This window comes from Pelobates fuscus, chromosome 9, assembly GCF_036172605.1.
Source record: "Pelobates fuscus isolate aPelFus1 chromosome 9, aPelFus1.pri, whole genome shotgun sequence".
NCBI lineage: Eukaryota > Metazoa > Chordata > Amphibia > Anura > Pelobatidae > Pelobates > Pelobates fuscus.
In genome coordinates, this window is record NC_086325.1 from 157,532,744 (window position 1) to 157,548,660 (window position 15,917).

Genomic DNA, 15,917 nt, shown 5'->3' on the forward strand with positions numbered 1-15,917 from the left:
ATGCACCATACACTGTCCTGGCCCTTTTGTCCTCTGGTATCCCACTTGTGGAGACACCACAGGCAATTTAAAAGCAAACACAGCGCAAGCATGTTAATAAATTTGCTTGCGCTGCGCAGAACAAATGCAGGGCCTTTTTCTAATGCCAGAGCTCTTCAGCTGGGCTCTGCGCATTGAACTAACATGCTCACTTTGAGAGGGGGGCGTGCTTGTCATTAGTGATGACAAAACACACCCTCTCTGGCCCCGCCCCCTTCTTAGGGGGCCGCTCTGATTAAAAAATGCCCGGGCCTAATTTTTTTCCCAGTCCGGCCCTGCCTACATTAGATCATTTGGACAAGTTGGAATGGTAGATTTCGAGCTGGCCTGTGACTCAGACCCTGTGGGTGTATCTCAGTATACCCCTACATTGGATCATTCGGGCAAGTTGGTATGGTAGGTTTCGAGCTGGCCTGTGTCTCAGAACCTGGGAGTGTAGGTGTATCTCGGTATACCCCTAAATTGGATCATTAGGACAAATTGGTATGGTAGTTTTCGAGCTGGCCTGTGGCTCAGAACCTGTGGGTGTAGTGGTATCTCGGTATACCCCTACATTGGATCATTCGGGCAAATTGTTTGCACTTTATTATGTTTCATGATGTTATTTATGTTATATTATTACGGTCAGGGCCGGTGCAAGGATTTTTGCCGCCCTAAGCAAAAAAAAAATTCCCGCCCCATTCACTCCACAGTGGTCCTGTAGGTTCAACCCGACTAGATAAAACATTGCCTTACCTTGAAGGGTTAAACATGCCTCTAGTAGCTGTCACACTGACCACCACTAGAGGCACCTCTGCTGTTGGAAGTGCATAGAGCTTGCCACTTATTCACATCAGGTCCTGTATGAGGAACATTGGATTGGACCAGTGTTGTCCCATCAGTGACATTAAGTGAGGTACAGAGGCAAGCAGTGCAGAGGGGGATATGCTTAACAAGCCGTGGGAATCCAAGTATAATGGGACAAGAAGGGGAAGCAATTATCTAAAATGTGATGAGTTCGTTGTGTAACACTCTTATCGTGGTAGTGATAGGTAGTGTTCCATAGGTAATTAAAAGCTTAGAGAGCTTTTCAGTCAATCAGGGCGTTACACATAAAACCTCTCATAATATTGAGCAGTAACACTAGGAAGAAATCTACTTTGGGTAGTACCAGGGGACATATACATCACACTTGAGGCCGGTCCCCTAATGATTCTTAGGTGCGTAAGTTTTCCGGACGTATGGGACAAGAATTTCTTATGTGTCCTTTCTTGCCACAGTATAAGCAGAGGCCCTCTTTTCTCCTAAACTGTTTACCTGCCTCTGACAGTCTTATAACCCCTTACTGCATAGGTTCAGGTTCAGACTGTACAGAAGGGCCAGGGACAACATGATTGGAGAATCGAGGTGCTAGTGACATATTCATACATCTGGTTCTATTTCTAGCTATCTCCCTGTTCCTAAGTCAGTTATCGATATGTATCACATAAGTGATGTATTCATTAAACCTCCCTGGTAGTTCTTTGCTGCAATTTCGTCAAGAATAGCTTCAGATAATCCCTCTGCAAATGCAGTGAATAATCCGTTATTAGTCCAGTCTACCTCAGAAGCCAAGGTACGGAATTCTATGGCCTAATCGGAGACAGAACACTTCCCTTGTTTGATACGCATTAGGGCAGTGGAGGCATTGTTCTCCCTTCCCAATGGTTCAGACTTTAATATGAATTCTGCAAGGAATTCTTGGTAATTATGGGTATTAGTCCTATCACTCTCCCATAATGGATTGGCCCAAGCTAAGGCCTTACCTTTCAGTTGGTTCATTAAGCACACAATTTTAGCTCTATCCATGGGGAAGGACCCAGTTAAGGCTTCAAAATGGTACTCAATCTGATTGCGGAATCCCCAACATTCTTGAGTATTACCTTCAAAATGCAGGGGTGGAGATAGGGAGATAGTAGGTGCCTTATACACTATAGGTGAGGGTACAGTAGGCGGGGGTGTAGCTGCCGGAGGAACTTCAGGCTGGAAATGAGCCGGACGTATTAGGAGCGTATTGAAAGCCTGGGCAAATTGATCCATACGATGATCATTTTCCTCTAGCTTTCTCTCGCAAGCTGCTATGTGCAGGGCCGGATTAACATAGGGGCTGATGGAGCTGCAGCTCCAGGCCCATGGAATAGGCCCATTTCAAAAAATATATATATATATTTTTTTAACACACTACTCTTAGGTTTACCACCTGACTGGTATTTTACTGGCACAGCCAGTATTTGAGGCTGCCTGACTATGCAGGTATTGCAGTAATACCGGCAACACAAATGCAGGTATTTTTCTCAGTATAAACAGAGATTACTCTGCAATACCAGCACCAGCTCACTGTGTGTGGAGAAAGGCAGGGATAGGAAGTTACAGCATATCCCTGCCTCTCTCTACTACTCACTGATACGGAGACACTAGGGGACGCTGTGAGACATGGGGACGCTGTGAGACATAGGGACATTGGGAGACACTGAGACATGCAGACACTAGGGACACAGTGTCCCCATGTCTCCCAGTGTCCCCATGTCCCCCAGCCAGTGTCCCCAAGTCTCCCAGTGTCCCCAAGTCTCCCAGTATCTGTGTTCCCATTTCTCTCAGTGTCCCCAAATATCTGTGTCCCCATGTCTCCCAGTGTCCCCATGTCTATGTCCACAAGTGTCCCCATGTCTCCCAGTGTCTGTGTCCCCATGTCTCTGTGTCCCTAGTGTCAGTGTCCCCATTTATCCCAGTGTCCCCAAATATCTGTGTCCCAGTGTCCCCATGTCTGTATTCACAAGTGCCCCCATGTCTCCCAGTGTCCCCGGGTCTCTGTGTACCCATGTCTCTCTGTGTCCCCTAGTATCCTAGTGACATGGGGACACACTGAGACATGGGGACACTGGGAGAAATGAGGACACTGGGAGACTATGGGACTGGGTGACATGGGGGCACTGACACTGTGATACATAGGGACACTGAGACACTGGGTGACTTGCGAGACTGAGACACTGGGAGACAGGGAGACACTGGGAGCAATTCATCTATACAGCAGAATCAAACTGAGTAGTTTGTTGGTGATTTTACAGAATTTTATTTTATGTCACTCCTTGTGATAACGCATAACTAATTAATTATACAAATGATTAAGGCTGGTATTTTTTTTCCAAGAAAGGTGGCAACCCTAACTACTCTACACATACTCTTGCTTAAAGGAACACTATAGGGTCAGGAACACAATCATGTATTTCTGACCCTATTATGTAAAAACCACCATCTAGCCCCCCTGATCCCCTCTTGCCTCCCTAAATACAGTAAAATCTTACTTGTATTCAAGTCTGCACATGCTGGCTCTGCCTCTGAACTGACATCATCAGAAGTGGTAAGGAGACAAGTAGACATGTGATTGCTAGGGGACAGTCCTTAGAAAGTGTGAAGTAAGTGCATTATTTGATGCATTTATGTCAAGCTCAGGGTGCTGCCTGCATAGTATGCCCTTAGATGGACAGCCTGCATGATTGGCAGGCAGCCTGACATACATTCATGCCAGGCTGGCCTTCCAATTCTTTGGTCAGGCATTCTCCCTTTTTGGGCATGTTCACCCCTTTTGGCAGTTCTAGTCACGTGATTAGCACCAGTGGCACACCCTTTTACCTTGCCCATTGACTTCCTGCTTCACTGGACACTGCTATTAGGGGGTATGGATTTACTTGAAAGATGAAAGCATTAATTAGAGAGAGATTAGTATAGAGTATGTCTTTTTATAGCTGCATCCTTTCCCTCCAACACCATCTCCATCAGATACACGACGCTTGGGAGGTATGGTTGTTTTAGTGTTTTTGGTTGATAAGATTCTGTAATTAGGCCCATCATAATTGTCAGCTCAAGGCCCACTGGGTTCTTAATCTGGCCCTGGCTATGTGCTGACACAAATCTGCAGGATCTATGGCCATGTCGTAATGTCAGGATTATAGTTGATCCAGCACGCAGAATTGTATCACACCTAAAGATTAATGATAACGTCTACCGGACCTTAGAATGGCCGGACTTAACATACCAGAGAATAGTCAAAATACTCACTGAAGTCAGGGACACAGAATGAGACGCAACGATGAGGAAAGCCAGAAGTCAAGGATACCAGAAATCAGGGAAGTCAATACAAAGCCAAAGTCAAATACCAGAAAAAACACATTCAGGAACACACTCTCAGATAACCAGCTAGTGGAAACCATGACAGGGCACTGGCAAAAAGGTAATTTGGGTTTAAATAACCCTCTTTAGGCTGTAATTGGCTGTCTCTAACCTCTGACCCCAAAATGTGGGTGTGCGTCTATGACGTGACATCGCATGCATGTTGGCGCCATCTTTGATGTGGGCGAAGGTAAGTTTATTATAAAATCCTGAACCGCAGAGGCCAGCGTTCCTAAGAACGTTGCACCCGCTAGGGACCAGAGCGGAGGGAGACCGGGCAGCTGCCCACCGCGACCAAGGTAAGTTTGAAACCTTTCTGTCGGTGTGGCTGTCTAGTTTTTGTGCAGCCACGCCAACAGAAGAGCCGAGAGCCGTGACAGATTGTTGATATCTGGAGGTGTGATATATGAAAACTACACAATAAAAACTTAAATTGTTCAATAACGCAAGAATAAAGTGAATATTGTGCTAAATAAACGTAAGACATGCACTCACAAGTTTCCAGGTGTAAGGTGGTACAATACCCACGTAAGGATATATCTCTTTCGTGAATTCTTCAGCACAGTACATGTACATAAAACAATAGGACAATATATAGTAATCTCTGTAGCAAAGGTGGAAATTTACTCACGTTTTCTGGAGCAATGGATTTGCTCTAAATGATCAGCACTGGTTGCACTGTCCTCACCAAGGATAAAATGTGGGCACTCCAAAAGGATGTGCTACTTAGAATATGCCAGGAACCAGGAAAAAATAAAATAAATAATGCTTTATCAAGTGGAAACAAAGGGGGCTCCTGTCTTAGGGGCTTATATACAGGAAGCACCTACTTTAAATCAGCACCTATGACGTCACCCCACTGCCAATTTCAAGCATGTGCTTCCGTTATATAAGCCCCTAAGCCAGGAGCCCTCCTTTTTAAAAAAAAAATATAATAATTTTGCAATGGATTCCCCTGTTGCCTGGGTCCCACCAGACACTGAGGGTCTTCTTTCGACTTCTGCAGATTTGCAAGAGCCGGATGCTGATCCCACCAGCCATTCATTGACTGAGAGTGTTAATCAACCCAGAACTATTGTTCCGTACTGGTTAATGACGCTTCACTGATGTTACTGAAGATGGAGTTACACTTCTGGCACCAAAGGGGTTAAACTCCATACGTGCGTAGAGAAAAATCACTGAAGTAGCATGGTGTTGGAGTAACCCTTTAAATATCCAGAACATATTCATAATATAAGTTTTACTATGTTAAAGGACCACTATAGTGCCAGGAAAACAAACTCGTTTTTCTGGCACTATAGTGTTAATAGGTCCCCCACCCCCACCCTCATGGCCCCCCTCCCGCCGGGCTGAAGTGGGAGTAAGGGGTTAAAATCGTACCTTTCTCCAGTGCTGGGCTCCCTCGGCGCTGGGGAAATCTCCTCCCTCTTCCGGCGTCAGCGTTGAATGCGCATGCGCATCAAGAGCCACGCGCGCATTCAATCAGTCCATAGGAAAGCATTTCTCAATGCTTTCCTATGGACGTCAGCGTCTTCTCACTGTGATTTTCACAGTGAGAAGCACGTAAGCGCCTCTAGCAACTGTCAATGAGACAGCCACTAGAGGCTGGATTTACCCTAATGTAAACATAGCAGTTTCTCTGAAACTGTTACGTTTACAGCTGCAGGGTTAACCCTAGATGGACCTGGCACCCAGGCCACTTCATTGAGCTGAAGTGGCCTGGGTGCCTATAGTGGTCCTTTAAATATTTAAGGGTAGTGTTTGGTATAATAATAAATCAACTATTTATATTGCCCTTTTAAGTATATTTATTTATATTTGCCAGGAAACTGGTATACTTTCATTCAATGAGTATTAGAGTAACAATGTATAAGTCAGAGAACTCTCTGCTTTTCCTGTTCTCAATTACTACAGTGGTCTTGGGTTCCCCAAACATTCTTCATTTGTAGACTGGTGGACTCTGTATAGCTCTGCCTATAAATAGGGATGGGCCACTGGTACTCAAATATCTGGTTAACTTAGATAAATTTTACAATTCTAGTGGAATTCCGTCTCTAAATAAATTTAAAAGAAAGTTTAGAAGTTTAGGAACAAGGTTTTTTTTTTTTTCATAAGTCCCCTAAGACCTCCAACATATTTTCTTAAAATGCCTATGCCACACACTCATGTTCTCTCTCTCTCCCTATCCAAACTTTTTTTTTAACACAAACTTTCCTCCCCACTCCTCCTCCTGTTCTCCCTCCCTCCCTCTCTCTCCCTGATCCCACTGAAAGTAGGCAGTGCTTCAAGCATTTGAAGTCCTGATTTGCTACCCCTCTCTGGGAATGACAGTCTCTGCATCTCCCTAAAAAAGCTTTTTCACTCTCCAGTCAGTCGACAAGGGGGTATCACCTCTCCAGACATCCCCAGTAGGACCAGACCAGAGAGAGAAGTAAGGGCACAGGAGGAGAAAAGAAGATTAAAATCACAGGGATCTGGGAGGTTTGCAAAACATACCAAAAACAAAACAAAACAAAGCAACAAAACAATACCAAAAATTTTCTACCCAGAAATTTCTTATCCTAGAAATCCCTCCAAAACCCACAATCTAATGGCTTTATAAAGATTGCAACATTAATAGGGTGTTTGCCCTATATCTGCTTTTTTTTTTTTTTTAATATTCCAAGATCTGAATTGGGGACATCTCAAACTATAAGAATTGGCACCCCACGGTGGAGGAGGTAATGACAATGGATATACACACAAGATGGAAACGAAAGAATTGGATAAAAGACTGGCCCCTTTTTATTGCATTAGCCTTCTCTATATGTTCCCAGTGCAAAGCAGGTAAGGACCCTTTAAAACATTGATTTTGGCAGGATCACAAGAACTTCTTCCTCTGTTTAAACTTTCATTTATGAATTTAGGTAAAACATTCCAGTCAACCCTGCAAGACGTATCTTGATTGCTATGCTTCCTTTGTGCTTTTTTTTTTTTTTTTGCAAAAGTCTTGGCTGCTTGTATTGTCATGATCTTATGTACCAGGGGCACATTTGAGGGAAAACCAATCTAAAACATGCATTTTTGGTATTCTTCCCATAAATCAGGATTGCAACCTTCAATTTTCTTTACTCTTTTTTTATACTCTCCTTGTACGCTCTCTTAACAATGCACAATTTTACGGTTTGGCTTTTTTTTTTTTTTTTTTATATTCAATACCCAGAGCTGGCATAGTAAAACCTTTTTTTTTTACATGCAATCTCAGTTTTCACTGTTACATTGCAAACTTTTTTCCCCCCAACTATGTGAAACTTGCAGGCTTGCTCCCCCTATAGAGAGTCTTGAGAATTGCACTTTACACTCCAATTTTAATTGAGTTAAGAATTCTGTGTCCAATATTTATGCATGTGGTTGTATAGTGCATATTCTTTTTTTTTACTTTAAGAAATGAAAAAAAAATCAATGATATGTGAGTAAGAATTTACATTTGAACAATACATAAATAGGTAGATCGCAGCCTAACTACTAACGTCAAGACAAAAAAAAATGATATCCAGAATGTTTTTTGTGGGATTTATAAGGGGCAAAAAATGTGTATTAGTGTATTATAACATGGATAAGCAGGATTTGATGGTGAGACAGATTTAGACATTAAGGGTGTGTCATACGACTCTTAATACCAAAACGTAGAGTATTTTTAATCTTAAAGCTGTGATGTACTGCCAAGGAGGTAAATGGGTGTGTTCAAATGTATTCAATACAATAAACTCTAACCACCACAGGGAGGCATAAAACATCTTGTCTGTGAAATGTAGAGATCATGCCAAACAATGCCAAACTCTGATATAACCAGTTATGGTGCCAAAACTCCATCAAATATGTCTCCTTAGGCTACGCTCAGATTCAGCATAAAATGCATGTTGATTAAGTGTTTTTTTTTTTTTCTGCATTTGTTCTCGATAATATTTTTGGATCATTCCATAAATCCTCAGTTTGCATCTGTGTCCCAGATGTAATGTACAAGCACTTAGCAGCACATTGAAGTATGTTTGCAGTAAAGCTGTATCGTGATTCACTTTTGGACAGTTTTAGGGTTTGGCCTGGCAAGGCCATGTTTTTTTTCTAAAAGAAATGTCCTACAAAAGCATTTTGATTTTTCCGTATCAATGGCATCGGGTCTTTTCCTGAAACCACAAACATTTAAACCAGGGATAGGCAACCTTCGGCTCTCCAGATGTTTTGGACTACACCTCCCATGATGCTTTGCCAGCATTATGTGTATAAGAGCATTATGGGGGATGTAGTCCACAACATCTGGAGAGCCGAAGGTTGCCTATCCCTGATTTAAACAAACGTAAATGCTGTTGATAAATGTAAAGTATATATGTAAAAGTTGATCAAAGCAATTTACTAAAAAGTTTTCTCAAGAATTTAAAGAGGATTTCAGTTAAAGGCCAAACTTTATCCAGAAGATCATCTTGCAATAAAATTGCTTATTTGAGCAGTTTTTTTTTTAACATTCAACAGGATTATGGTAACTTTTACAAATGAATTTCTCATTTACAATTAAACACTCTATTGTACAATAAAAATATTTTCGTTTTAGCTGTTTCGTTGAAGTTAATATCTAATTGATATTAACTGTCTGACTCTAAACAAAGTTTGGTAAACAAGTATATCTTTTTATTTAAAAAAATGTATCTAATTTATATCTATTTTCACAATATATCGATAAAAAATAGATACATATATTTATGTAACATGTACATAGCTGGATTTTATGTGACAGTTAATGTATGAGTATTTGTAGGTACATGAGAAGAGGGTAATGAAAAATGGGAATTACTAAAAACAAAAAATGCTAAAAAGTACTGATTGTTAAATACTGATCGGTGCACTAATTACAGTTTTGGCACCGAGTCGAGCAATAGAGGGGAGTCTAGTTTTTCCAAAGATTTTTTTTGTATCAATTCCCAGAATCCTCTGCTAACAGCTGTTAACTGTCAGAAAAGTTGGGAAAATGCAATTGGCTGGAAGAGAATTCTGGGGAAGAGGAAGGTTTCTGCCAAGTTTGGACAATCTTCGCTTTAATCATAGTGTACAAATCTTCACATTCTTGCGCGCTGGGGTAGTGTTGACGTCACCGAGTGGAAACTAATGGTAAAAGAGGTTAAAAAAAAAAAATTAAAAATTCTCATTCAAGACAAGAAAAAATAAAAAGTTTCCAAAGATGCTGACCAGAGCTTGCTGCAACCCTTAATATAGTTTTTTTTTTTTTTTTCTTCAGAGCTTTCTCTGAAGCATCAGATTTCAAAGAGCATTTCTAAAGCACCTTCCGAGTGTTTTTTTCAGTTTGGAATGCCTGTGGCTAATAATTTTTTTATTATTTTTTATTTTTTTACCTTTCAGTACAGCTTCAACTTACTTGCCTACAAATGACGACAAAGTCTAGTTTCACATCTCGACCCCTTGTAGACGTGACAGTGCCTTTATTTGTGCTGTCCTAATTACCAGTAAATGTTATGAGCTATACATTCAGAACTGTAAGATTAAATGAGATCATGGCGTCTCTAGGCCCCAAATCCACCCCCTGCTTAGCCGAGTCCTATTCCACAGTAAATCCTATGGCAGTGGCTATATTTCAAGTCTGTAGACAATTAAACAGGAGTAAAATCTTGTCACAGAGCTATATCAGCTGCAAGTATGTTTGCACATAAAATCATGAAACATCCGAACATTTTGACTACATAGCCCCTCAGAGAGTTATCTGAGAGTCACATACATTGCATGACCACATCATGCACAATCTCCTGGTAACATAAGAGTTAATTAATGGGCTTTTATTCACACATCACCCCTGGAGTTTAAAACATAATGACTAACGATGATTCCCATCGATGTTCTAAACCTATGCATCCGTTATAATGTATTCCTATAGAGCAGTAATGGTTAACCTTGACACCATAATTAGAAAACTAGCTGAGCATCGTGGGAAATGTAGTCCAGAAACAATTTATGGTGTCAAGGTTAGCCATCACTGCTATAGAGAGACAATGTACTCAGAGGTAGGTGATACAGAGAATGCTAGCCTATATGGATTTTCAAAGCAGCCTAAGAGTTATTTAAATATATAACTGATATGTAATTACATATTTTTACAATAGGAATATGCTGCATATTGGTAAAGAAAACCTAATTAGTTGCGAACAGGCTGATAAACAGCGATGGAAAAATATAGTAGATTCAGATTTTTAAGGTAACATCATTTTTACTTTTTTAGCTTAGACTTGAGTTTGAAAAAGGCTCACTAAATTTCCCCCCTTAAGGGTCAATGATGTGCAAAATGCATCGTCCTAATCTACAATGTGACATTCTTTGTAATCAACATGAGTCGCCTTAAAGGACTAAGTGGTTGTGGTGTAAACAGGGAACTACATATAGGATTGTTCACTAATGTGAGAGATCAAAGCAGATTCAAAGTGAATTTTAAATTTAAGACGAGAATAGATGAAATGTAAAAAAAAAAAATCTCTAATTCCGCTTCCAGATCGGCTACCTTACATTTGAATTTTCACTTTATTGAATAACCCTGATAGTATATGCATGTTTCTCCAAGCATAAAATCCCATCTTTATTTGACGTCTAACTCTTTGAGTAGGAATTATTTGGCCTCTGGTACTCAGAGGGTTAACAAATGACTGTTCTGTATATTCCAATCACACATTAACATAGTGGCACTGGTTATTTTTATCCTCTCTGCTGCCACCTTTAGGTGATTCTGAGGAATACAGTTTCCCAGCTTTTCACAGTTTAATCTTTACCAGTCTCGGTTAATACAAGGGACAACATTTTTTTTGGCCTACAATTTCTAATTAAAGCGCAAATGACATGCAAGTTTGTTAAGTTACAGCTTTGTGCAATGTTTGCTCAATTCTATTTCTACTAAAATGATGTTGTTTCTTGCTTTGTTTCGATTGGATAGTTACTTGGGTCCACTAAATTGATTTAAACATAATCAAATATCATTAAATTGCAATGAAGAATTTTGAAAAATTATAGATGCGTAATTAATATTACATTTTATGTTCAGGACCATGTCATTGGTGTATGTAGATAGATCCAAAAGGGGGCATTTCTCCCTTTTCCTATTATAACAGTGTGATGAAACAGACAATTGGAATGTGACCTACACTGTCTTTGTGCTTTATTGATTTACACAAAAATTCTCACTATAGAGGTTTGTGCCATCCCACACACAGATCTCTACTCCCTTACTAGACCACCAAAGAAGAACACCCCTCCATCCCTCCCAGGATGGGGTAGAGGTGGGGTGGATGCTTCACAAGTGTACTCCCCACCTGGAAAACAATATTAAGTGTGTGCATCTGTTTGTCCTCAGTGATACAAACAAGTGTTAGAATTATATGGTCGGAATGTTTGTATAGAATTGGGACATTCCATTGTTTAGATTAAGAATTTGTGGTGCACATTTTACTCCAAAGTAACCACCAAGCCTCCCATATGTGAGATGGGGTTTGGCAATAGGAAAGGCATGCTTTTGTGAAGGGAAACAAAGCACATGTGTAGGCAATTTAAAGCACCCACTTTTTACTATACATCATACGGCGACACATGTTTCAGATCACCAAAGGTTTGCGTAAGTGCCTGGAAGTGCCATCTTCTTAACCCCTTAAGGACACATGACATGTGTGACATGTCAAGATTCCCTTTTATTCCAGAAGTTTGGTCCTTAAGGGGTTAAAGACCAGGATTTGTGCCAATTCATTTTATGTCTCGTTTGCTTTTCTTTTATCTTTTTTTCAAATTCTAAGCATGTTACCAGTTGCGGAAGCTTAACTTGAGAAGTAGACAATGTAGCCAGCATGGAAGGAGCAGGGTTTCTTTGCTTGTGGCCAAGGTGGTGTGGAACTGATTAGTTGGATGGATCTACCACTCGACACAGTACTAATAAAATAGATATTTACAAGATTCTCAGAATAGACCCGGGAGGGATGCTCTTATCTTTTCTCTTTGATTCTTTCAACAGAACTCATATGTTTAGCAAGGCCTTTGAGGGCCTCTTCAGAAGTAGTCTGCAGGAATTAATGGACTCCATCTGAATTATCTGAAGGGTTCCAACCAAGAACTGCAGGGGCCCATCAGACTAGTCTCCAGGAAGTAAAGTTGCATTATTGATAGACACTGTACATCATCTGAGTCCTACCACAGTTGCCATGGATCTAAGAGTCCAAGGATTCTAGAATTAGAATTCTGTTTGTTCATATATGTATGAGTGTTGTCTCTTATTCATTCAGCACTGAAAATGATACCACTTACTGTGGCATCATATGACAGCATTGATAAAAACATACCGTCGTCATCTTCCCAATTTTGTATACAACTTTCAGGAAAATTATATTTGCAATTAAAGTGGTTGAATTCACAAAGACCCCCTATGGTGACTACTGGGGGTCCAGTGGCTGGGTGGGGGCAGGTAAAGGCGAGTTCTATTTACCTGAACCTGTCCCTAGCGGGCACGGCCACATTTCTCCAGTGGGTCCTCTACAGCTCCTGGCACTCAGCGCTAGGAGCCAACATCACTGCTGTGCCGATGTACAGAATTGAGGTCTATGGATAGTCCTGCGGGATCCTCCATTGACAGAGCCAATTTACAGCAGTCATCACTGGTGACGATTGTCTGGATTGACACTGTAGCTCTGCCCAGAGTATGAAAAAGGCTAGGTGGAGGAAATATACAGAGATGATGTAGTCCCTACTTTGACTCTGTATGTCTCTTGACAGAGTTGAAATTATAACACAGTCAAAATTAGTATTTCATAAAGAGTCTATCTATATGAAATACTCAATTCTCAAGGGGGGAGTGGTGACAGTGCCGCTTAAAATTATTATATATTCTAAACATATTTCACATCACTGCACAATAGGTAAAACAAGATAGAAAATTCTACAAAACACGTTTGACATACTGGAAGAGTAGGTGAAGAGGCCCAAACAAGCTACACTCAAAAACGAAGAGAGGCAAATATCCAGAGGCAAATGAGGGAATCATCCAGAGGGAAATGAGGGGATCATTTGCTGAGTAAGACTGCAGGGACATGATATATACACCAAAACTGTTTCAATAAGCTTACGTTGTTTTGGTGCTTAAAGTATCCCTTTAACCTCAACTCTCATCCGTAAAGTCATTAAATATAATTTCACGACATTGAAAGTCTTGCACTACTACACAGATCATCAATTGAGTTTAGCAACCAAAGAAACTCTACTTGAGTTTGACACCGATGTGTCCCGAGGATCTGTCTCAGAGCCCAGTGAAAGATAAGCTTAGATTCATGAAGCATCTTTAGTAACGTAACTTGAAGCCTCGTTATTCACTTGACAGATTTTCTTCAGCCCATTCATAATTAGACTCCACGGAAATGTCAGCGTATTCGGACCTCCTAGTAAATATATACCCTAATGTTTACATGTTTTCCGATCTATTTTATTCCATCTGCCTTACGTACTTGTCAATCATGTGCTAGAGAAGAAAATGTAAATAGATGGATGGAAACAGAAAGGTCACGGATTGAGCTTTGGAGGTTACAGATTCTATTTCCAAGCTGCAGTCTAATAGATACCTCTGGTGTAAGCGATACCTTCAATCCAGAATTCTTATGAAAATCAGAATGGATTTGTTTTGCCATTGCAGAATAGATAGTTTTAACTGAAAAGTATTTCCTAAAATTGTATCTATCTTCTTCAAGTCTAAAACTAATATATCACACAATTCTTGCTAAACGAGGATTTATTGACTAACCAGTGAGTTTTGCTTAGCTAATGTCTGAAATGTATTTCCAAATTTAGGTTTTGATAGCCAAGTTGAGAAATAAATTGCAATTCTGAAAGCTGTATATTTTTCCAGTTTTAACTTAAATTAAAAATGCATGTTGGTTGTTTGCTAATCTCATCTCAAAGTTTCAAAAACAGACACCACCATCACCAACTTCATGTTGACTTTGATGATGTCACTCAGCGAACAGGAAGTTGCTTCAAAGAATGTATGAGCAATTATGGCATCTCAAACGCTGAATGGTGCAGATCATTTTTAAACTTCAAGAATTGTGATTTTCTGCTGATATCTTCACTGGCAGATATTTTTTAACAGATAATATTTGTTCGCTAATCAGCTGAATAGAGAATATGTATTTCCCAAGGACACATTAGAAAATAGTTGACAGGTCACTGTGACATTCAGATTCATAACAAGACATAATCTGCTTGCCTTCACCACTATTTGTACAAAAAGGATAAGGAGGAAGGACATTTCTTTATCTATAGTTTTCTTCTGAATAAGACAGATCTTCAGGTGCAAGTGTTTAGTTGTATTAACCGAGAACAACAGATTTGAATTAAAATGTATAAGTTCTTTAAAGTTTGTTTTGATTTAGGAAACACCCGCTGTCAATGGGTTACCCGAAATTAGGTTATGGACCTTTATTCTAGCACAGGGGTGCCCAAAAGGTAGATCCCCAGATTTTTTTTTTTAAAAATGTTAAAAATTTTTTTATTGATTTTAGTAATGATAACTGTGTACTATATAGTTATACACCTGAAATGATATGTGAATAGCATAAGGCTTTGGTATTCACTGTAAGGTATTCAACAATAATGCATTATGATGTATCTTTATAAACTCATACATGGAATACACTCGTAAATGCAGGGTTATTCAATAAAGTGTCGGTCGTTGCCAATTTAACTTATAAGTGAATGTCAACTTGAAAACACAACCGACTTGGCAAATTTTTCCAGTTCGCCTGAAACAAACCGTTTTCAAGACGTCTCAATAAAGCAAACTTTTTACCAGACTGCCCACTGTCACGTGGACAGGTGGTTGACAGAAGTGTCTCTTCGATTCTAAAATATCCTTCTATCTTTGATTGGGACAGGTGTGCATGTGATGGATCTTCCAACTGCACTCGGACAAGGGATGCAATAGTCTGAATTAGGAAATCACTGAGGGGGTAGACACGTTTGATTTCAGTATGTCAAGAACAGACAAAGTTCAGTGAGAATAAGGGTTTTGTATTTTTTAATAGCGCTTTTCAATCTAGTTAAAAAAATAAAAAAAACACCCCAGAATCAGTAATATTTCTGACAGTTTATAAAATTGTTGATTTCTATGGAAATCTTTACTTTTATATTTGGGGGCTGCTTGCGCTAGCCCAACACACCTGCTTTCCCCCCTTCCCATTGAGCTGTAGGAAAGCTTGCGCGCGGCTCCAGCTCAGAGGCTTCTCAAAGAAATTATAGAGATTTGGCCTACCAAGGCTGCAGAGACAGCAGTTCTACAGATTTAGCAAACTGATTTTTACATGTACCCCCAAAGAAAACATGCAGAAAAAAAATACATACATGTTTTCTTTGGGGCTACATCTCTACTAAATTGTAAAAAAAAAAAAAAAGATAAATAAATATATACAAATTGAGTTGTTCTTTAATGAACATATCTGGTATATACTAGGAACATCACTCCTATTATTTGTTTATTTTAAAACAAAAATATGATTTATCTTGTTTTCAAATATTTATTGGAAAGCAATTGCAATATTAACCTGGAAATATACTGATCACACTGGAATGTCCTGCTGGTCAAAGTGTTACTTTAACCACCAAAACCATTCAGTGTTTTGAAGTGGTCATAGTTCCTG

General features: G+C 39.8%; 1 protein-coding gene across 2 annotated transcripts in view; it reads left to right on the plus strand.

Annotated features, from left to right (window-relative positions):
* The first annotated feature begins 6,549 nt into the window (after positions 1-6,549).
* The window catches only part of LOC134573240 (collagen alpha-1(V) chain-like), a 185,796-nt gene continuing 176,428 nt past the window's right edge, over positions 6,550-15,917 (plus strand). For both annotated transcript variants that reach the window (XM_063432852.1, XM_063432853.1), the window contains exon 1: positions 6,550-7,050. In XM_063432852.1, coding sequence (XP_063288922.1) covers positions 6,948-7,050 — 103 coding nt within the window. In that variant the 5' untranslated portion in view covers positions 6,550-6,947. The remainder of the gene's footprint in view (positions 7,051-15,917) is intronic.